A 24,606-nucleotide genomic window follows, 5' to 3' on the forward strand; every position below is an offset into this window, starting at 1 on the left:
TTTTTGTGAAAACCATTATATCATTGACATCATATTATCTAGTGCATTGTTTACGTAGAAAGCAATGTTGCAGCAGAAAGCATACTTCCTGTTGTGGAAAGCCGCAACAGGAATGATATCAACATATTGGTTCCAGCTTTAAAAATTGTCAATTTCACAATCTCGATGCCGTCTTGCAGCAAATTTTGCAATAGTCAGTTCTACGAACAGAGAAAAATAAGCAAAACAGTACAAATTTAAGTTAAAGTAAAGATATAACTTTTTTTACCAGAGTCGTCAAAACGTTCAGGATTTGGTTGGTTATTGGGTCTCCTCTGATGCTCAACCTCGGGAACCGCGTCAAGTTGATTCGTGTATATATGCTGTGGGGGCTCCTTGCTCACAACTCGTGAAGGCCCTACTAATGACTCATAATCACTATCGACACTAGCACTGAGTTGGTTCACATCGTACGCCTGGTTGCTCACAGCTATCGAATTGTTCACATCATCAATAACTCTCCGTCCAAAACCAGCTGGGTCCTGCCCCAGTTTCGAACTCACGCCGTATTGGTCATTTGATACTGCGTTGGAGTTTATATTAGTACCGTAATCTGGGTTTATAACTGCACCTTTGCTTTTTATTTGATGCTGTTGGTGTGAGGATTCCATTTGTTGACGTGTACTCACAGGAGCCGAACTGCCATATTCTGAATTGGCCACGCTGGCTGAACTTGGTGGACCTCGTTGCCAGTGTTTTGGTATATCTCGTTCTCCAGCATCATTGGTATTACCAAATCCAGAATTCGGAACTTGGTTGTGCCGACTCACTGGAACTTCTTGACCTCTATGGTGACCAGAGTTCCCACTATTCATAACTGAGGAGTTATTACTAGCTGAGGTCGATAAGTTAGGCGAGTGTTCTGCATTTTGAGACTTCATAACTTTGCGTCTTTCCTCTTCAGAATTTGAGTACGCAGAGTTGTTGAAGCACGAGGTGAATGAATCCTCAAAGGAGTAGTTGGCTCTTTTAACAGTCGATGGTTTACTTAGAGTCGAGTCCTGATCACTGTCGACATAAGGAAACGATGGTTGGTTTTGATGCTGTGGCGCAACATTTGACGGCGGTTTGTGAGCTCTTTCTCGATCTAAATCAGTACTTGAGCTTTCAGTGACCGATCCCTCAAGACGTAGTTGTGCATAACCACTGTTATCAATCCTCGGTTGCAGCTCTTCACTTCTAGCGGCGTACGACTTTCGTCGGGCTCCAGGCGAATGCTCAATATTTTCCAACTTCAAAGGCATTCCAATGGCACTGGAAGGATTTTGAGGGCCTTCAGCGCCTCCGACATTTCTTGACGACCGGTTCCAGATACCTTTGGAGTTCTGGCTTTCTGTCGAACTTTCCATTACACTTATACTCTGTCGCTGACCAATTGCGTGTGAGAACTTTGCTGCTCCTCCGGGAGTGCTTTGGTTGTTACTCGAACTGCTCATAGGCGGGTTTGAGGACTTCGGGGGCTGGGCGGGTAGAGGTCTGTCACTCATATTACTTGCAATTGAGACTGACGTCTGGCTTATTGGAGCGGGGGTGACCCTAGCTAAGGGTGCATTTTGTCTGGAAATTGGGTGCTGCCTCAAGTCTTTAACAGCTGACGATGGCCGGGCGATGGGATTATGTTCTGACATCTTCCTTGGTTGTTCGAATTTTGCCAGTGGTCTTGGTTGCGCCTGTTCCGAAAATTTTCGAGGAGGATTTTGGTCGACCTTGGCTGTAACTTGTATAGGTTGATGCGCTTTTCGTGGGAGTTCAGGGGTGGGATCATTTTGGTGACGTCTCACTGGTGCGTTGGCATGTACTGCGCTTGCAGGCGTTGGAGTTTTATCCAAATCTGTGGACAAGGAAGTTTCAAAGTTCCTTGAGCTGCGTTTATTTACATCTTGTTGATGGGACGATTTAAGGTCTTGAACTCTGTTATTTTCAGAAGAAGCCGATAAAGGAAAGGGCGGTTTGTGTCCATTCATACCATGATTCCCTCCCGCTTCGTGGGAATTTTTCCTTGATAATTCTTCTTTCGAATTTGGAGGAGTTGAAAGTGGTGGGTTATTCCCGTTGAGAAAGGGAACTGAGCTTTTGCGATCTGAAGCATCGAAGTTATTAGTAGATCTGTTGTTATAATCAAACGGGTTATTATTACTAGGGGGTGTTTGAGGTGAATGGTTAGCTGAGGGCATGAAAGCACTTTTCATACAGTCCAGAGGAATTTTATCGGGCAAAATTTTGCCTTTAAATTTATTTTTACTTTCAGCACTAGACTCTGAAACTTGACGGTTGAACCCGACGGGTTCCGAGGTCTGCTTCGAATGCAAACCGTGTCCTGATCTGCGTTTTAAATAATCCAGTTCGCTCATTCGCGGATCGTTGCTCGCTTCGGCTAAGTGACTCGCCAAAACACTAAGGTGGTCTTCAATAACTGCGTTTGTTACTAAAGCCGGTCTCCAGTTCGGAGGCGAGTTGGGAATATTTTCTGAGGACGAGATTCCTGAAGTAGGCACATTCGACGCCTTTTGGTTATGATTATCAATTTTTGAGGAGAAAACGTCATCATTCGGATGCGACAAGGGACCACCACGCGACGAAAGAGCCAAATTCGACGGCCCTTCGAGACCTCGTGGCGCTTCAAGACCTCGGGAGGCCTCATGAACTTTTCCAAGATCATTTCCTCGAGCCGTGTTATCGTGACCACCTTTCGAGTTTTCTTGAACTTGGGGCGGAAAGCCATTATGCTGGCTAGTAGACCTCGCGGGTGCAACTGGATGAAGTTGGTGATTGTGATTGGAATGATGGTTTGCACCCGGAGGAGAGACAGAGCTCGATGAAAGAGGAGGCGGTGGCTTTTGTATAAAGCGTCTATCCTCTTTAGCAGCAGAAAAACAAAGTTTCCATTAGAACAGAAGATTACATTTAGCTACGATATGACCGCCGAGAGACACGACATTTATAGCGCATGCAACTGAACGAAAAGACGGAAGCAAGAATAAGCCACAACCAACTAATTGAGTCACCGAAAAGAAAGCAATTTTAAGATAATTAAATAGTTTTCATAATGTCATCCCTCTAATCGTAGAATCGCCTCAGTAAAATTCCCTCCCTGATGTTTTGTTGTTCACATGACGTCCGCATCAAGTCACTACAGAAGCCTCAAATATAGCATTTCAGCCATTCAAAATATTAATTTTAGTCCAGATCACAAAAACAAAATCACTATAAAAATATGTAATCATCATAAGAACAGAAATATCAAAAACCGTAAATGTTCGAACGAACTAGATTACATACGCAAAATAATTAGAATCCAACTTTATAATCTAGTTTTTCATATCTGCCTGAAAAATTGTCCTTAATATGGAAACACATGGAGTCGAAGTATTAAGAAAACCTTCAATCGCTTAAATTGTGACAAGATTTTGAACAAATAGGACACAATCAGTCAAGCAAAGGAAGAAACCACAACCGACCAACGTCGGGCGAAAATTTGCTTTGTAAACAGAGGCGAGAGTTCAAAGCTTGATCGCCCAAGAGTATAGCTGATTATTTGTCATTTAAATTGAGAAGTGAAAGTACATTCAGTTTATCTTTGAATGCAGTTTCATTATTGGTGATACTATTTTTTAACATACAGCCTGGAGATGTGGTTGGATTCTGAATGATCAACCCAGAAACAGAGAAAAACATAACCTGTTTCTGCACAACGTTTGGCATCGAAGTCAGTACAACGAACAGTTCAGAGAAGTTTCAGCAAGCATAAAGGCAAACTTGTGGTTGAAAATAAATTGTGTCACTACCCAAAAAAAAGAGGTGGATAAACCCAGAAACGGGCCGCGGAAAGCTTTTCCCATGCTAAATTTTTCTGCATCTTCAGCAACTTTAGCCCTAAAAAGCTCGGGAAACAAAATATTTTGAAAAATTTCAAGCTACAGCGTCTCCATTACCATTATATAGATCGGTCAACAATTTCATGAAAAAAACGAACCAACTAACGTCAGAAGAATTGCTTTCAAACTACAGGGGAGCTGTTGTTTTTGGTTGTAACTAGCTTAGGGACATGGCTGTTAGCCTCAGAAGGCTACGATAAAAGCGGGGGAAAGGGCAACTTTCATCAACAGTACACTTAGCCACTACTAAAACTTTTAGCGCTGCTCAGACTCTTGATGCCATCGGGCTATACCAGTTTATCCCATTTTTGAAAACGAAAGTAAACTTAAATCGCTCAAACGAGCAAAATAATTTTCCAGAAAACGTGCCAAAAAATCTGTCCATTAGGAGAAAAAAACTTCTACTATTACTAACACATAGAGATGAGAAATGGTAAAAAATCAGCCCAATTATTTGACTTTTTGCGCTCAACTGCACCCAATTCAGTTCAGCTGTCTAACATTGTGAATGGGAAACCAATTTGTATAACGAAAAATGGAAGAAGTCAGGCAAGAAGTTACTCGAAAAGGTCAAATCGCTCAAGCTAGCAAAGAACCTTCTAACACAAAATGGCCGAAGAAAAATTTTGGTTAAATCGCATAAACGCAAACACACACACAAGCACACACACACACACACACACACACACACAAACGACTACAATAGATGATTGCAACTTCATTCGAGAGCAATTAAAATTTTGCTTGTTTTATTCGGATGAAAAGTAGAGAACATAACCCTCTAACGTCGGAAGAATTGCTCTTGAACAACTACAAGGAGCTCAATTCTATTGCAGCCTGCTTCAGTTGGGCGGATGGGAGTAACTAAAATCACTAATGCGGGTTCAAATGACGTCATTAGGGGTAAAATTAAAAGTAAAAAAATACTCCAACATCGTCGCGCTTTTCATTTGAATTTTAGTAGTGAACTACTCCCACTTGAGTTCAGCTGTTGACACTTGTTAATGAGACCGAAACTTAAATCACGCAAAACGAAAAAGTCAAGGACGTAAAAGTCACTCAAAAAGTCAAAACGGTCAAGCAAAAATTTTGCATAAAAAACCAACACGTTTACAATAGTTGCTTCAAACTTTGTTCGAGAGCAATTAAAAAGAACAAACAGCTAAACTGATAAAACAGTCGTTTATCAACTACTCAAGTATTGCAGAACTATAACGACCCACTACATCTACCACGAAAATGCAAAGGTTAAACACCTGTACCAAAATACAACGGCCAATGGCAAACATCCCAACACCTGGTGGGAAGTCTTAAGAGCTGATGCGAAAAATATTCCAGTTAACGAAAACAAGATTGGAAGAGAATAAGTAGATATAGATACTTAATAACCACTAAATTCAATTTAAAGAAATCATTCGCTTTCACAGAAACTTTAGATTTGTTTGATTCAAAATATGAAAAACGCGTCAGAAAATAGGCAACACAGTAAGAAAAATCATTTCGTCGATGGGTAACCGCCATTTGACGATGGTGCAATGCATAACAGCTGAAAATATATAGCATTTGGTTCAATTAAAATAGTTGGAGATGAACAACAGTATTGAGAAGCCAGTTTGAGAACATGCAAAACTGAAAGAATGTTAAGCAATCTGACAAGCCATTCATTATCCCAATCAGTTATGTGCTCACCTTTATTAGCATTCTGGTTTCCTTAAACCATGTACACAGTTGAGTGCTTTCTAATAATCATTACCGCCACAGACAATCCCTCCAGGAGAAAATTTTTTTTCAACACCATTACTGGCTGTTTCTCGAATTCGATTGGATCCTATTCATTCATGATAAATGGAGTTACAGTGAAACTTTAAAAAGTTTCAGCATCTAATTTTGTAAATATCTGCATCAATATTATTATCCCCAGAACCAATACTCGACAATTTGCAATTCCGGATTCAACTACAATTGAATAACCATATAGAAAATTTTGAACTAATAACTGCAACTAGATATCCGATAAGTTGCACATAAATTTCCATCAGTAAATTGAATCTTCCACTCTAATCTATAACTCCAAATGCAACTGCTGTCTCAGTAAATTAGGTTATTTGATTTATTTGGCTACATGCTTACCTTTGTTGTTCTGGTTCTCGTACATCTTTCTTATGTTCACATCCACTCCCCCGTCCACTCCTCGCTCTCTGGGAGCTTGTTGCTGCTGTGACTGTGGGGCACTGCTCTGGTTCAGTCTGTTGTGGAAGGGAGGTGCCACGTGACTGACTTGTGAAGAAACGACCTGGAACGAAGAAAAGTTTCACGGTAAAGAAAGCCCAAACAAGTTGCTATTCTGAACCATCGTATAATATGATGAATTAAATAGGGCAAATTTGCTGAATAAAAATTTCGTTTTAGTAAAAATATCTTTAATTGTTATGCTTTACTTGTGTGAATTTACAGCCTTTGATATGTAAAGGTATTTCTATATATCTTTAGAGTCAGAACTAAAGTGGCTTTTTAAAGCTAAACTTTTATAAGACCCCACTTTCAAAAGAACCACAAAGTGATTAAAGGTATTGATAGTTAAAACTCCAGTGCAGATATAACTGACACTATAGTCAAACCACTACCTTATTGCAGTCAGTAAACATTGGTTTGTACTGCCTAACAAGAGGCGATAGTCCTACAATTGTACAAGCAATTGTAGTGTTTAAAAAAACTTCATTGCAAATGGGTAAAGTTTACGGCAGGAGGTTCAGTTCGGCGATTTCATTTGTTTGAGTACAACTAGTTAACGTGCCTGTGGTTGAGGCGGCTGGGGCACAAACGGCTGTTTCGGGTTGTTGTCCATCTTTCGGAACTGCTCCCGAATTGTTTTGATGGTTTCCGGGTTATCTTCATCATCACTCTCCTCCAAACTGGTGCCCTCATCAGGCCGCAAGATCATGTCACGCTGTAGTTTGCGACTATGGCCTGCAAAATTAAGAACAAATTAGAACGGAGGCTTTGTCATCATGCTGGACGACTTAGCCTATTTTTACACTTCAAAGGCTCTGATCGAGGCTTCTAATGGCTTCGTGAATAGGGCTGATTTCGAATTCGGGATCAAATCGAGGTCAGATTTTGAATTTCATCATACCGCGGAGACAAGAAATGATATCAAGAAAGGATATGACTCCATACTTAGGTATCGTATTTCGAAAAAAATGAACAAGAATAGCTGACAGATTGCGGGGAAAAGCAAGAACTGTAGCAACATCTGACGATAACCCGCAGACGCTCGACGTGTGGTATGATGCTTTATATTTCAGCTTTCTAAAAAAATCAACAAGCGGGGCGGGTTAAATTTCAGCTACCCTCGGAGTATTGTAATTTAGCATTTCGAAATATCAATTTGACTTAAACGGAAAGATGAACCTGTATTCAGAACAATTTCAATATAATTTTTAAATAGTTAACTACCGCCAACCGGTGCGGTCAAGGTGATTATTGTTTGATATTCTGAATGAATGTTACTTTGATCACTCAAGAAAAAACGCGAAAAAGTCACTCGAGAAGATCCCAAAAGAAAGATGGCTGAGCCCAAAACAATTGCACTAAACTTTCGCCCTTCACGCAATGAATTTTAGTGCCTACAGCAGTTGTGGTGAATCCCATACATAGAGTCCATTAAGGCTCTTAGAGACCTGTTAAGCAACCTATTGCCTTCCTGGCTTTACATGTTTATCACATTCCGCAAGACCAAAAGTCACGAAAAAAGTGGTGGTACAAAAAATCACAGGACTAATATAATCTCTTCAAACTTCGTTTGAGAGAAATTAATTGGGGCAGGAAAAACAAGTCATAAACTTACTCTTCTTGCTTTATGCTAAAACTATGAATGACCATATGTTAGCTCATTTGATCTCTTCAAACATATATCCAGGATAGCATGAAATGAGTTTATGGAGACGCCAAGTTGATAGTCAGCAACAAAATGAGCAGAGCCAATTTAAATAAACCTAATGTTTGTTTTTTAATTTTTGAAAAAAAATAGTGGTTATAACATTATTATTTGTCGCAATGCTTTTGACCTTGAAAAGTTTTAGGGTAACTTAATCTCGATGTGGAAAGTCTATTTAGAGAGTCAAGTAAATTATTCGCGATCAAAAATTTTTTCATGCAATTTACCTAAAACTAACTGCTAATGAGTGTACGAAATGACGTCACACATAAAAGCAGACACGATGGCATGAAAAGAACCGTTTTCTAAGTTTTGAGGGTTGACAAAAGCAATAGGAAAAACAGACATTACTTTAATAGTTGCACTCAGCTTATATTTAAAAAACATCGGAGATTCTTTGTATATGCTCGCTTTTAAATTCTTTTGTGTAAAAAAAAACAAAACAGACAAGACTCGCATGATTTTGTAAAGTCCACAGAACCTCTATAGATTCGTAATTAAGAACATACAAAAAAAAACATTCTGCTTTCGGGTGGACATTATTTGGAATACTAAAAACATAGCCGCAGATTGCCGGAAGATAGCCGCCATTAACGCTCTTGACGCACATCGGGGTTGAAACAGAAAAACAAAGATATAAAAATGGACAAAAATTTTTCTAAGTTTCAAGAGCGTTCTAATTCTGTGTGTGGTTTCAGTTAGATTCCTTAACTCTTAAGTTAATGATCCTTAATACTTCCTTAATACTAATGCCAGCTAGCAATCGCTCTAATGAGCTTTGATAACCTAATGCACAATGACTTCAAGACCGGGCCTATCGATCTAGAGTTTATTTTGATTTTGTACTTTTGAAATTGGCCGTATTCACTACATTGCGTGATTCAATGCGTGAAAGAAATTAAAATCCATCCAGTTGAAACTAAGAGAAATAAGTCACGAGTAAAGCGTGAAAATCGTGACTTATGTAAAACGCAAAACGTGATCAAAACGTAGAGCAAAATTTGAAAAAAAGGAGAGCACCTAAATAATAGCTGTTGTGAGGCAGACGGCAGCTATTAAACAGGATGCAAAATAATATGATGTAATACTGAGAAGTATCAAAAACGTTCAAGCCTTTAATTTTTGAAATCTAATTCCACGCCTATTTCTTACAGCCAGCATTAACAGAATCGTACTCCGTCGCCTTAAAAACTCGAAAGACTGACATTGATTTTGAAACGGAGTTCATCTTTTTTTTCTGTTTCATGTTGAGAGCTTTTTAAAATTTGACTAGAACGCATAAAAAGAAAATTTCGAAAACTATCATAACAAATAAAAACAGCTCACTTTCCAGCGCAAAAAATATTTGAGAACTCAAATTTATCATTAAAAAATGTACTTTTGGCTTTCTTCGTATTTCAAATTAAATACTAACGGTTTTTTCAAAATTTGATGTTGGTAATAAAGATTTCGTTTTTTTTTCTAATCTTTCAAACACGTTTAAATATCTTTTATATCTAAATAAACATTTAGATCTTCGTCTGCCTTATTTTTAACAACATTAGGCAGCTACTAGCGTTTAATTGGAGGTAAGTTTACACATTCCCCGCGTAGATTACACAGATTTTAAAATGGTTTAAAAACCTTTTGGTACAGTAATATCGACAGTAATGCACTTTTAGCACTACTCAGAATAGCAGAATTACCAACTTGCATAGGGAATCACACCGTATGCACATTAAGCAACTGATACACTGCCCAATGAACCGTCTAGACTCTTTTCCAATTCAAGCAGAAATAATGGTTTCAAAAATTCTACTTGTAAAACTACTTTCATACTTCTGAGTAGAAGCAGTTCACGGCACGAAGAGTTGAAGCGTGCAAAATTGAAGCCTCATTTGAGTAAAAAACTCATTCAAAGTCATTTGAAAGCCAAAATTTGCAGAACCTACGAGGCAACCACAAGCGAAAAATTTAGCCCCGAGAGCTAAAAAGCGATAAATGAAAGTATTAGAGAAACATTTTCCAAAACGACAATAATTCAACATCGTCTTGTTTTTTTCTCGCTTGGGTGAGATCGGTTACTTAATCTGAGCACTTCTAATCTATTAAAGCCTCATCATTTGTACCATCAGTCAAAAATCGGATGATAACGTGTTTTACTCTGATCTCATTTCGTGCAGCACAACTTTGCTCTCTTTATCAAGTCGAACTCTGTTTAAGTAATCAAAACATAGACTCTAAATCAACATCTGTGAACTGAAGATTGAGAAGTCAGCGACATGTTGTTGACTTAGATATGGCCTAGTTCACGTGCACCGGTATTAACAGTAGAAACACATGAGCGAATCCAAACTGTAAAATGATGTTAGTGACTCAATATAAAAGGATGTATTACAAACAAAATGAGTGCGCTTAATGAATGGTACGACAATCTGTTGGAATTCGATAACATTAAGTGTATCTTACGGCTGACACCTACAAGTGTACAAGGCACAAACAATAACTATAACAGTTTTGACAAAGTAATTAATTATAATCTAATTTAAGTAACTGATTACCTTTTAGAACAATGACGTAAGAATACCTTTAGCTTAGTTTAGATTCAACTAGAAATAGATTATTTGATGGCGACATCAAATCTGTTGAGAATCATTAAGAATTAGAATTACGAGGTTACTTATCCCATATCCTCAACACACGGTAGGCAGAACTTTACATTTTCCGTGATCGGATTACACAGATACCTAAGAGGAAGCAAACAATTTTAAAATCCCTTTTTAAAACATCGATACATTATTGCGCATTCATGAAAACTGAGAATAACCAATTAACCTTCAGAAACTACAAACAGGTTTATAACCTATTTTAAGAAACTCCAAACAAGTGATGCATGATAACACTTAATAGGAGACGATGAACATCGCATTTGATATTTACGGAATGTCCAATTAAAGCCATGCTAAATTATTCCTATTGCACAGGCTAGACTCTTTTCCATTCAATCAGCAATGTTGTTGAACGCGATAGACTTACCCTTGGTGCGATGGACCCTCTCGATGGCCTGTCTGAGATCTGCTTGTGCTCTGTCCGCATTGACTGCCTTCACAAAACGAGAATAGCTCAGAAGGTTCTCAGCACTCGGCCTCTGTTTGTAGTTCTTCTTCAGACACAGTTTCAGGAATTCTGAAAAAGAATGAACAATGATAATTAACAATCAAATATAATTTTGCAGTTTTTCATTCAATTTTGAAGTTTTTCACGTTGTTCATGAAGTTTTCGGTTCTTTAAGAACAACTGGAATAAAAATAAACCAACTAACGTCGATGGGTTGCTCTAGAACGACAGGTAGGGGAATTTTAATTTAGGGGCGTAGCTTTTGTGTGTAAAATCTCCGACCTCATAGGGGTTCGAATCACAAAACACTAATCTACACCGGCTTTGACAAACTTTACTTCGAAAAAAGAGCAATTGAGATCACTCAAACATGACCACAAGCGTAAATAACCGACTAACGTCGGGCGAATTGCTCTCAAACGACCGGTGAGCTACCTCTTTATCCCGTTTCCGAATACGAAAGTCAAATGAGTCAGACGAAAAATCGTCCCAGCAAAAAATTGCAAAAATATTTGTTACAAATTGCTTTTGAGAGCAATTAACAATGGTTTCTTAAAAGTGCCTGTTAGATCAATTATGACAAAAAACATTTCAACTATAACTCATTGATAATAGGGATCAGAGATGGTGACATTACTCCACATAACAGCAGCTGAAGTGCGGAATCAACAAAAAGAGAGATAGAGAGAGAGAGAGAGAGAGAGAGAGATAAAACGTGAACGAGAAAGAGAAGAAAAGGAACCCCAACCGAACGAGAAAAAAGGAGACAGGAATATCTTCTATGATTGGATTCGACACTGCAACTTCTAGTTTTCTAACCTTGTTAATAAATAAATCATATAGAAAAAAAACTGAAAAAGGCAAAATTAAAAAAAAGTTTTCAACTCGGCAACAAAAAAAACAAAACCATTTTTTGCCTCGAAAGTTTTGTCAAGTAACCCATCTCCGAGACTTGAATAATTTCGTTGGCCAGTAATGGTCGTTAAACTCAGAAAAGGACATAAAATATTGAAAAAAATTAGAAAATTGCAAATTTTAACAAAATCTTGCTAAAATTCAAGACATTAATATCTTAAGAACCATTTCTTTGTCTCAGGAGACTATACAGTATCCCTGTTTCAAGCCTGAAATAGTTTCACTGGCTCATAAGTTCCATACGCTTGGAACATAAAAATTTTCCTAAAATTAGAAACGTCTAAATTTTATAACTTCAAAACTAAAAGTTTTAAAGTTTTTAAATATTACTAAAACTGAAGTCATAAAAACTGCTTAAATTCGTAATATTAAAATATCCAAGAACATTCCATTTCATCTATAAACTATGCAGTAACATATTATCAATCCCTAGAGGAAGTTCCGTGGCCCTTGAGGCTAGAGCAACCTAAAAAATGACAAAAACTTTCAAAAAAAACTTCAAGAAAATTGCAAGTTGTAAAAAAAAATTGCTAAAACTTGATATTAAAAATTTGAAAAATTAATACATGACCAACAAAAATTTTCCAATAACCTATTATCAAACCCGAGCGGAGGCTTTTTTAACCCTTGATGCTCAAAAAATCTGAATAACGACTATAAATGTTAAAAAATTGAAGAAAAATGACAAAAAATATCAGAAATATGCTAAAATTCGTGATGTTAAAATATTGAAAGCATTTCCATTTAACCTAAAAAATATTCAGAAACCTATTTGCAAACCCTAGATGAGGTTACTTTGCTCTTAAGGCTGGGAAAATTAAAAAAAAAGAAAAAAATTTCGAAAAAACTTGAAAAAGCAAGTTTTATAAAAAAAATGCTAAAATTTGTGACATTAAAAAGTTGAAAAACTATTTCATTACCATTAAAAATTTGACAGTAACTTATTATCAAACCCCGTAGGATATTTTCTGGCCCCTGGGTCTGGAAAGACCTAAATAAGGAAAAAATGTCAAAAAATTTGAAAAAATTGTACGTTCTTTAAAAAAATGCAAAAATTCGTGATGGTAAAATGTTGAAACCATTAAATTACTACTAGAAACTACGGCGTAACCTATTTGTAAAACCTAAAGGAGGTTCCTTGTAACCTAGGGCTGATAAAAATTGAAAAATGCCAAAAATTTTCGAAAAGCTTGAAAAAAATTGCAAAATAGTATAAATTTGCGTTTTTAGCAAGCGGTTGTTCGTCTGTAGCTAGTCACGGGAAGGGGGGGGGTGCACCCGAGGCTGATTCGGGGGGCAACACTGGGTGGGGGGGCAACAGTGCGTTGGGGGGGGGGTCAACAGTGGAGGTGTCTTCAACCTCTAAGAACCGCCCGTCACACCATAAGTATAAGTATGAGTCCCCAAAACAGTTTGAGCTGAAACAGAGCTGAAAGGCTCTAAGAGCACTTAATGCCCGCTGTGCGCTACCTATTTATCCCGTTTTTGAGGACGAAAGGTCAAAAGCGTCAGACGAAAAATCGATCAGGCGAAAAATCGCATAAAAAAAAGACCGACAGGACTAATATAATTGCTACAACCTTCGTTTGAGAGCAATTAAAAAAGTCACTCGAGAAGTCAATCAATGTTATATAGTTAGTCCCATAAAGTTGCAACGCAAGCGGACGTTCGAAAAACTCTCGACATGCAAATGGACAACGAAGTGCTGATCTTTCAACGTTTTAAATTTGACCTTTGAAACGTTCGATAGCGTTGCAACTTTATGGGACTAATTATAGAACAAAAGCGGAAAAATGGTCAAGTTATCTCATATGCTTAATGTGCTATCTAAGTTAAAGAAATTAAATCCGAGTTCTAAATTTCAATTGAAGCAAAAAGCGATAAAATTTTTTCGAGGTGGTCTAATTCATGAATCGAAGTGTACCTTTGAATTTGTCGCTCCAGTCACGGGGGTTCTTCAATTTAGGAGGTTCATTACTGGGAATCTTGAAGAGGGCAGTCATGGGGTGCAGGTCGTTCAGAGGAGGTTTGCCCTCCGCCATCTCCATAGCTGTGATTCCTAAAACAATTGAAAACTTAATTGCTTACTTCCGATTCGTATTTGTCTAATCACAAAAATTGTGTCCGCAAAAGTCAACAATCATTTATTTGTGTAAATTTATATGACCGTTTCAATCCTTGACCGTTTCAGTCCAATGACCTTTGGTTTTATTTAGAATTGTGTTTATTTCACACCTCCTCCCGCCCCTCTATTCCATTAAATATCCAATTTCAAAACCCAACACCCGCTCTAATCAGACATCATCATTATCATCATCATGCGGAAGAGAAATTAACAAGGGTCACATTTCATTAAAACTATGCACAGTCGTTAATCAGAAAATGCTGCAAAAGAATAATTTGATTGCCAACCTGTTGACCAGATGTCACACTCAAAGGTGTACGATTTGGAGGGATCTTTCTCGCACTCGATGACCTCCGGTGCCATCCAGTAGGGAGTCCCAATGAAAGTACACCGCTTGCCAACAGTCTTGTCCAGCTTAGCACTCACTCCAAAGTCAACTGAACACAAACATCAATTTGCAGAGAGCGTTATAAAAATATTTAAATTTGTTCAACTAGTGGAAGAACTGAAAATCATCATCTTCAGCATATTAGCATATATCTCTGCAAATTAAATAATGCATAATAGAATTAAAGTCGCGCTCGAACAGCTGTTACTCACAAGGCCGTGCCTTGTGAGTAAAAAAATTCAAGGCCGTGCCAGCAGCCGTTCGTAATAGACAGATCGCCAACTTAGAAACAATTAGAGCAAATAATGCACGTTACAATAGCTTGAACTATTTCAGAGTAGACTATGCGGAACTTCTATTGAAACCGCGGGAAACGCTTACTAGGGTAAAACTTCACAAGAGAGTTCAAATGAAAGGAAACACTATATTCTTACATTCAGGCCCATAATCCTAGGGAGCACAAAGAAAACTGCATAGGAATGTACGAAATGTAAAAAATATTTCATCACTTCACGAAACATTGAAAAATTCTCTAGCCATATAGTTTATAGTAAATGGTTCCACGAAGGAACAAAATCAAGATTTTTGTTTGAGGTGAGGTGTGTATTAACCTTATCCTAGACGAAATTTTACCAGTTCTTTAGTTACCTTGGCAGTTTGAAAAGTCCAGGGCGAAAAAGATCGTTACGTGTTTCTTGAACTAATTGAGACAATGTTTTGAGTCTCCTTGATATTACAGATCCTTATAAGTTATGTCTTATTGGTTTAATGATGTTTTAATCTCAGTTCTCAGCAGAAAGCCCAACTTAATTGCTTTCCAAGATACCATTTTTCTCAAATCATAAACCTCGATAAAATTTTTGCTCCGCTTAGTCAAGACAGCTACATAATTCAAAAGTGACATTACTCGACTTTCCATGAGGACTTTCCATTTTTTCGAGGACTTTCCATGAGAGCACGACTTAATATCAAAAGATTTTCCAACCGATGTAGATAGACTTAATAGCGATTGTTTTTGTTAACAAAGATTTTACCTCTCCGCAAACATTGAAAACGGGATTTAATATCGCTTCTATAAATTTTTTTCATTAATTTTTTCTGAGGGAGGCTGACTAGATGAACTATTTTGTCTATTTTGTAACTGCTTTTCTGCAAATATTGTCATTCTGTTTTTGAAGAATCAGTCTGTATCTGTGGTGTCAGTAGTGTCAGTCTGTATCTGTTGTAGTGTCAGTCTGTATCTGTGGAACTAGTTCTACAGTGATAGGAATACGTTTGATGTTTTCCAGTCATCTAATTGTTGCTACTTCCAATAATGAACGTATCGTATCGTCTGCGTATTGGAAAAACTTACAATTATCTAAGAATTACTTTTGATATCGTCTACGTAAATAAGGTACTAGGGCTCTTTAAATTGTTCCGTTAGGTACACCTTGTTTTACGGAAACCCAGTCAGAAAAACGTCATAATATTTCGCTCGTTTTTCTCCATTATTGAGAAAAGGTGCTATCCAAGGCTGAGCGCCTAATTTGAAATGAGAGATGACAGTTTATTTTTCAATCAATCATTTGAAATAGTATCAAACGCCTCGGAAAGGTCAAGTCAACAAAGTTCCCCCAATTTTATTTATACTGTTCAATGTCCCTAATTCGTTACATAAATGACACTACTCGAACACCTCACACCAAAAAAAGCGCAAAGCCCAGATGCAGCTCTTTGTTTCTCATGGAATGGGAATTGAATAATGGAAAAAGATAGAACAAACAAGAGTTAAAAAATAGAAGCGACGGCCACGTATTCAACAATGTTTAACCCACAGCTTTTGAATAAAAAAAGTCGAAAACTAAACATTTAAACTTTTCAAAAGCAGCTCTCATGATTAAATTCTCATCTTCAATAAAAGTGGCTCTGCTCTCACATTTACACCTGGCTCTCACTTTTACAGTGGTTACCAGCCCCCTTCAATTTTAACACTGGGTATATTTATAGTGAAAGCGACCGACATTTTTCCGCTCAAGTGATCCAAGCAAAGCAGACTTGAAAAACGTACAAATCGTTTTAAAACCTATCAGCAGACAAGAAATAACATAACGACTAACGTCAGACCAATAGCTCAAACGACTGGCGAGCGGTGGGCTTCGGTAGTAGCCAATAAGGTGAGTGCGAGCGGAGTGAAGGGTGGAGGGGTGGGGGTGGTCACGCGATGGGGGGGTCAAGTGATGGGGGTAGGATTGTGGGGAGCTGGACGAGAGGGGGTCCAAATCGCCGCGTTGGAGGGTGGACGGGGGTGAGTGAGGGGTACAACTTTTAAGACTAAGAACCGCCCTTGACACCTTCAAATTGACTCTAAAAAACGGTTTCGATGAATCGCATACTCAGAGACTAGTAAAGCGTAAGGCTCTAAGAGAGCTGCTTGGTTACTTGATGCCCTCGAAGCGCTACCTGTTAATCCCGTTTTTGAGGACGAAAATCCAAATGGGTCAGAAAAAAAATCGGTCAAGCGAAAAATCGTACTAAAAGACCAAAAAGATCGGGCTCCTGATTCCTATTCACGAACATAAACCAACTAGCGTCGGACAAATTGCGCTCAAATAACAGGCGGGCCAATTTAATTCAGATCAAATTTTCTTTATGGGTGCAGAAACATCCGACCACGGAGGGATTCGAGCCCCCGACCTCCGTCGTCCTCAACAGTAGCATTACCAAACATACCCGGCAGATTGCCGGAAAATAGCCGCCGTTGATTCCAATAAGCATGATTGGGATTGAAAGAATAGATATTGAAAAAAAAAGATTTTTGTACAAAAACATTTTTAAGTGCGATTTATTTTGATGGCATTTCGTAGTTGAAGATAACGTACTTCTGTTTCTTAGAGAGAGGCTACAGGGGCTACTATCAATACCAATAAGCATTAGAGATGGTAACTAAGACTTATAGGAACGACGTTCAAATAGCGGGCATCTAAAATTGGGCTTTATGGGTTTATCCCGTTTCTACTTCTGACTTCAATTTTTATACTGACTCTGTTCATTTTGAATTGCTTTGCTGAGCAACTGATGTTCAAAATCACTTTTAGCAGAATGAGAGAAGAGAGAAACTAGTCTAGAGAAGTCAAAAAGATATCACGCAAAATGTTGAAAAAGCGGCAAAATGAGGTAAAGCAAAAAATTTTTTTATTCGACGAAGTAAAAAAAAAAATAGGAGCGCTATAATAGCCGGCTGAGAAGATGAGGCGGCTATTAATTAGGTTACCAGACCGATTTGATCTCTTCTGCTACTATCCGTTTTATTTTAGCAACAAGCTTCACTTCAGAGTAAGAACAATTCAGATCACTCAAAAATGAAGCCAGGCGTGAAAAGTCACTTGAGAAGTCAAAGAAAGTTCTCGAACAAATTCGCAAAAACGGTCAAGCAAAAATTTGCATAAAAAGACATACACGCTTACAACAATCGTTTTGGGATATTGACATCTTAAGCTCGAATAAGCTCTTGCGATTAGAATATCATACTCTCGCCTCGTACAAGAACTTTAAATTGCAAGGGCCTGTTGGTTTTACTGCATGGATGAACTTCGTAATTGTGTTATTCAATTTGAAAATCTGTCAACTGCAATACCAGCTTATCAACTGAGACAAAACAGCTCGACGACAAATCGTACTTCAGACTTATTGGTTGAAATGTCTACTCCCATTTTCTATAAAACTTGACTCAAAATTAAAACATAACTGACTAAACGTCGGAAGAATTGCTCTCGAACGACTAGTGGGAGCTCTAATCAATTGCAGCCTGCTTCAGTCGGGGGGGGGGAGGGGAGGAGCTTAAATGGGACTAAGAAGCTCAAAAATGGGCGTCAAATAACCACATTAGAGGCTAACATATACCACCATGAAGATTTAAAGTAAAAAATGGCACCAGTTTCGGCGCACTTTTCATTTGACTTTTAGTATTAAATTGCCGCCAATCGAGTTCAGCTGCTTGAAATTGTGATTGAGAGAGAATTGTAGATCACGCGAAACGCAAAAAGTCAAGGGCGTAAAATTCACTCGAAAAGTCAAAAATTGTCCAGCGAAAATTTTGCATAAAAAAGACACACACATTTACAATAATTGCTATGAACTTCGTTCAAGAGCAATTAACTAGGAATGAGTGACCTTCTACATCATGTGACCCCCAACCGTGGCTGCACTTGGTCAAAAAAATTGATCACATTTACCTCATTGTTAATTTTCATATCAGCTTTGCTTAATTTGTTTAAAATATTAACTCTTTGTATCACTAAAGTATAACAGAGTCCTCAGGATGTATGTCACCATAACATGCTTGTACTTTTCGAGTTGCAATGCTTGGATGTGAGAAGATAATTTTACACTCCGATAACATTTGCGTCAACTATTAAAAGCAATATTGATCATAGAGGACTAGATACAATCGCTATGAAAACTGAGACGACCTTTTTTATTATGGAATCTATTGTTTAGGCGAATGAGATTCCGCCTGCGTTATGTAGAGACAACGTCAATCTATCCAGCAATATACAAACCAGGCTAGACCTCACAACAGTATGAACTAAAATGTCCACATAAGTCGCCAGAATATCATTTTTTACAAGATAACCAATTAGAACTCGCTCTTTAGATATGCTAGAACACAGACAACTTGCTTCATTTAAGCAAAATTTAGTTAACTTTTCGTCTAATTACCGATTCGGCGTTTTAATACATCCGGTACAAACATAACAATATCACTAACAAAAATATTAGACTTCGGGAAACAGTGTAGCTCTTAAGTTATTGATCTTAGAAGCAATCTCAGCCCATCTAGGGTACTTTAAATCCAATTTAGAGGGTATATTTTGTCCACATTTCATGTATAATAGCATATCTGTTTTTCCTATATATCACACTGCTCAAGTCGAAGTCAGTAGTCAACTCTCTTTGAAGGCTCGATTTAACTGCTTAACCGCAAATCAATCGTTCAAACACAACGCCAACTTGTTTTCCAACTTAACCAGTTATAAGTAGTTAGTCGTGATACTACACCATCTAGACTAACCAACCATTTCTGCTTACTTCTTACTATTACTTTCTCCCAACGTTACAGCAGTTGGTATACGAACGGGAAAATCTTCAGCGCTAGCTAGCAGACCATATTACTAAGGTCTAAAAATATATACTTTCGCCACACGTATTTATATAAAATGCTTTATTTTCTCATGTAAAAGAGAAGCGAACATATCGATTTGAAATGGAACTATTATTCATTATGACGTAATATATGGTGGAACAGTATTTGTGTACCAGACACCGAAAAAGCAATCAAACGTATATTTGTTTATTTTAATTTTGAGCGCAGATATGTTGAGACGGTACACAAGAATAAATCAAAAACCACAAACAATACGCTATGAGGTCTAGCGGATTACTTTTCAAACTGTTATCTTTGATAAAGCTAGGAGATACTATAAAAGTAGAAAGCTACATAATAATTGTATTATTAAGTAAGATGCATTTCTCTTCTCAGATACCATCAATTGTTTTTCAGAAAACAATAAAAATTGAATGAATCGAGGCCGAAGCCATCAAATTCGACAGATTTAAAGCCACATTTGTGGAAAAAAGGGGGAAATTTATTACAGAGGTTGATTACTATAAGAATATCAAAGCTCAGTGTACTTTGAAGATCAAAAAGTAACTTCTGTTTCAAAGTACGCCACAAAAAGATGAAAGCCGACGTCCATCCAAGTATTTTGACATGACTAATATTTATTTAATTCACAACAAATTTCGATTGTAGCAGAAATTCATTATTCTGGGAGACATATATTATTCCACTGCGATCCCAGTTGTCAACCTCAGGCAGGAAAAAGATACACCCATTATAAAGTCTATACTTTTCCAGTCTATATTTCGTTACAAAGTTAACAGCGACAATTTCAAACAGATTCAAGCAACAACATCTAAGTAGCTGGATATATATCTTCATGATTCATCCTCTCAGGCGGTAGAGATATAAAAAACCGACGTTGGAAATGTCAAATTGCAATTCACCACACATTCTCTCCTCACTTAAAGTGTTGCCAAAGTAAGCCAAATAAACACTATGAAACGCACAATTTTTTTTTACTACTGCAGTTTATTTTGCCTTTGGAATGCTGAAAGGACTCAACACAAACACAAATTATTGTACAACATGGGAACCAATACTTTTGTTTGCAGCTTTTAATTTTGCATTTGTAATCTAATATTGAGCGTTTGACAAACTGGTGCACTTTGCCAAACGCTCTCTATTGAAAGAAAACTCAATTTGGTTTAATTAAGAGCAAAACGAACAAATCTTGAACTATTGCTTTGAAAAATTGTTTCCAATAGCTTAAAAAGAAGTCATAAACTTTGTATTTCTTTTTAAAAAGGTGTGTAGTTTTCTACCTTAACAGCAAAAGCAGAATCGATTTCCCACAAAAACTTGGAAACAATGAAAAGGTTGGCTACACGAAATTCTTGTATACGATGTGGAAAAATAACAGGATAAGACAAAATTAAAATCTAAAAACTACAAGTGAGCATGAAACAATCGGGAGATAAATTTCAAAAACCTTTTCATTTCCAGGAACACATTGACCTACAGAAAGAAACAAACCGACTAACGGCGGACATTTCTCTCGAACGACAGGCGAGGCAATTTAATTCAGAGGGGACGGTAGCATAAATAAACTTCATGGATGCAAAAAAAAATCCGACTAGAAAGGGATCGAATCCACGAAATAGTACGTACCGCACTTAATCAGTAACCACACAAGCAAAAATCAAAGTCAACCGTGAAAAAGTCTTTAAAGAAAAGAAATTGAAAGTATGTTCTTGAAGAAAACGGAAAGCAAAAATAACAAACACACACGCATAAAATTGCACACGTTTACAATAATTGCTTCAAACTTGAATCGAGAGCAATTAAAAACAGAGGGCAGACGTCAAACTCTGCACCACTAAGAACCACGATAAACCTTGGTGTTTAGCCAACTTCTTTGCACCAATAAGCGAAGCGTTAAGCAGATAAGATATAATCTTAACAACCAATGTCATCGAGCAGAAAGCACATTCTGAGTTTTCAATCAAAACTTTTGTACCTATAATGATAAAATGAATCAAGGTTGACGCTACATAAGTTTAAGGAACATATTAGTCAAAAATAAAGTGCAAGCTTGTCAAAGAAGTCCCATCGGTAAATAAAATTTCCCGGATGGAAACCATTCAAATGACCAAACCACGAATGCAGCGCAATCCAAATGGGACTAACCAAGCTTGACTTCTGCTTTGTCAGTGAGTAGGATATTCTGTCCCTTGATGTCCCTGTGGATGACCTTCATGGAGTGGAGATACTTGAGACCCTCCAGAATCTCCCTACTCGCATATGCTATCCATTCCTCTTTGAAGTAGTGCTTTCCATTATTACCACCATCTGTCAACAAACATGCGAAGAAGTATTAAACAGAATTATTACACGAGATTCAATAACTTGCGCAGATAGCATAATATCTGTTCAATAACATGTGCTGTTTGGGCAACTATTCAATACAAGCTGTCCAAGTTTCGATTATACAAACCAAATGAAGTTCACCATTCTACTTAACTAAATTGACAAAAATAGGTTTCTTACGTTTGATGAGGTCGAATATAGATCCTCCAGCACAGTACTCCATGGCTATCCAGATCTGCGCGACTGGACCCCTTTTAATGTAACAGCCGAAGTATCGCGCAATATTATTATGGTCAGAGTACTGAAACAGAAATCAATTCCTTTGATGTACAGAAACATAACTATATATAAATCTATTTAACATTTAACATATTTCATACGTAGAGATAAACTGAAGTTCTCAAATCACAAAAGTCTCCAGTTTTTATGTACCTGACTTAAAGTGTTGACTTCGCTGACAATCTCGTGCACTTCATCTGGTTGCAGATTCATGGCCTTAATGGCCACCATCTTCGCCTTCTCTTTGTGCATCGCCTGTAGTAAAAATTGACTTAAATTAGCAACGGAAAGCAAATATTGTGTCTATTCGAATGTTAACTTGAGATATTGACATACCGTGAACACTTCGCCATAAGTTCCAGCTCCTATTCTCTCTTTGATGGCAAAGGCTTCCTCTGCATTCTGAAAAAAAAATCAAGTGCCATGAAAGCACCGAACATATTAGCTTACAATTTATTGAGACTAAAGAAGATATTTTAGCATTAAGTGAACCCGTATCAAAAAAATTACAGAAATCGATCTTTTTCCTTTGTAATATAAAATTTATTGAACTAATTATTTTTAAAAAACAAATTCACTTTCCCAGCTCCAGGCTAAGCCATAAAAGCAAATAATGCGTTACAAACCTTGAGGTTCTTCAGATCCTTAACAGTGATGGTCTTCGGTTTGTTAGCGCTCATTGTTTTCTGTTGCCAATGGGCGCAATTTCTACTCTACCATTAAATTGTCACGTGAATAGGCATCTTGTAAAATCTTGATATACAGGTCATTCTAAATCTACAGAACATTAAGCTTAATTATAACGTGTAGTCTTTCAAAAACAACACCTCTTGCAGTACATAAAGTAGTGGTGTCTTGGGTTTGATGACAGTGAGAAATAAATGGGTGTTTCCCATTATAGCCCCCACCCTATGGTATGTTTACCATGATGGGGGGTTATAGGTTATCTGACTACCAAGCGGGGGGAGGCTATAATGGGAAAGACCCAAATAAATTTTATTACCATCACAGGAAAGTTTCACATTGGAACTCCAAATCTTTACATTTAGTTGTAGGTTTCCTTCAAGGCATTGTTTAAACAGTGGGATCAAATTCACAGTGAGGCAATTACTGATCAGAGGTAGTTCCTACAATTGATAAACACGAAGGAATTGAGCTACAGGAGAGTGAGTTATCAAATCCACTTCAATTCGTAATAGGTGACCCGGAATTTATCGGAAATGATGCCATAGAAGCCACGATTAGAAAAAATATTCAGAAAACAACCCCCCTCCCAGCCTCCAGCACTGTGTATATTGGCTACTCCGGGGACTAGCAGTCTTCATTAAGAATTCGACAATTTTTGATATCTATTATGAGAACAAATAACGAAACAAACTTACAATATATAAAGTACCCGAGGAACAGCAAATATACTATACATTTACGAAATGAAACGAACTCACAGCCTCTCTTCTTTTACAACAGCTTCGATCAGAGTATCAAAATTTTCATGCCTCTTTAGAGCATCGGATGGAGCTTCAGGATCTTTTCCGTTTGTCCCAACTACGCTGGGGGGGGGGAACAAACGTAAAAAGATCCATTTATTCTATTTCAGCAGAGCTACATCCCCTTTTATGAAGAGCATCGACGGGCGTGGTTGGAAAGGGGCGACCGACATTGATAGTTCTTGCAGTGCCTAGTGCGGGAAGGGAGACTAGATTCATAACAAATAAATTTATATAAAAATTCAATTCTTTTGATGCAGCTCTAAAATAGTTATAGTGCCTTGTCTTTAAAATTATATACGATGTAGTGATGTCCCATAGTGGGTGATCACTTCTCAACCATTGGATTGTCCAACGCGGCTTAACGGCAAACCCCCTTTATTTTGTTTACAGAAATAAGAGCATCGACTGCAGATGTTTCAGCATTCATAAAAAAGCTAAATAAAGAAATGCTATTCCAACAATTGGTGAAAATTGGCTGGTCCGGTGCCCTCTCATCACTACGTCTTCATAAAACATTTCGTATCGCCTAAATATTTATCAATAAAACGATAATATATAAAAACATCGGCTGAGAAAGTAAAACCAAAGACGGACCGCATTCGAAAACAAACAACTAATGTCGAAAGTAGATGAATCGAATTAACAGCCTCCCTTCTTCAACCACAGCTCCCATTGAAGCATCAACTATTTCGCGCCACCTATGCGTTCCTGACCCTCGATTGCAGAGGATGGAACTCCTTAGGAGAGCAAAGCTGACTTTTGTCCTTAGATATATGATGTCCTTTCCGCGCAGAGCGCATTGCTGCCAGTTGCTTCCGCGCTTTTGAAGCTGATGGGCCAGCTCCACCAGTTCATTCGAAGAAAAGCGGACAAAACGTTGCTCACTCAATACCAATTATTCGTTGTTCATATTTGTTCTTTTCAACAGATTCATGGTACTTGTAGTGTTCGCTGCTACTTTAAGGGTAACGTTTCCCCAGCGGGTAAAAAA

At 37.7% G+C, this 24,606-nt stretch overlaps 1 protein-coding gene across 4 annotated transcripts in view; it reads right to left on the reverse strand.

Moving 5' to 3' along the window:
• LOC142345654 (TRAF2 and NCK-interacting protein kinase-like) overlaps nt 1-22,936 on the reverse strand; it is a 46,258-nt gene extending 23,322 nt beyond the window's left edge. The window contains exons 1-12 of one of the 4 annotated variants that reach the window (XM_075397849.1): nt 22,752-22,936; nt 22,462-22,527; nt 22,279-22,380; nt 22,027-22,147; nt 21,667-21,828; nt 14,275-14,424; nt 13,787-13,921; nt 10,867-11,016; nt 6,709-6,881; nt 6,045-6,207; nt 5,604-5,624; nt 269-2,119 (exon numbers count right to left, since the gene is read on the reverse strand). In XM_075397849.1, the coding sequence (XP_075253964.1) occupies nt 269-2,119; nt 5,604-5,624; nt 6,045-6,207; nt 6,709-6,881; nt 10,867-11,016; nt 13,787-13,921; nt 14,275-14,424; nt 21,667-21,828; nt 22,027-22,147; nt 22,279-22,380; nt 22,462-22,527; nt 22,752-22,805 (3,148 nt within the window). In that variant the 5' untranslated portion in view covers nt 22,806-22,936. Of the gene's footprint in view, nt 1-268; nt 2,897-5,603; nt 5,625-6,044; nt 6,208-6,708; nt 6,882-10,866; nt 11,017-13,786; nt 13,922-14,274; nt 14,425-21,666; nt 21,829-22,026; nt 22,148-22,278; nt 22,381-22,461; nt 22,528-22,751 lie in introns of all 4 variants that reach the window. The other 3 variants (XM_075397847.1, XM_075397850.1, XM_075397848.1) reach the window with 3 other exon arrangements.
• Between the last annotated feature and the right edge of the window lie 1,670 nt (nt 22,937-24,606).

This window comes from Convolutriloba macropyga, chromosome 9, assembly GCF_964194025.1.
Source record: "Convolutriloba macropyga chromosome 9, txConMacr16.3, whole genome shotgun sequence".
Taxonomy (NCBI): domain Eukaryota; kingdom Metazoa; phylum Xenacoelomorpha; order Acoela; family Convolutidae; genus Convolutriloba; species Convolutriloba macropyga.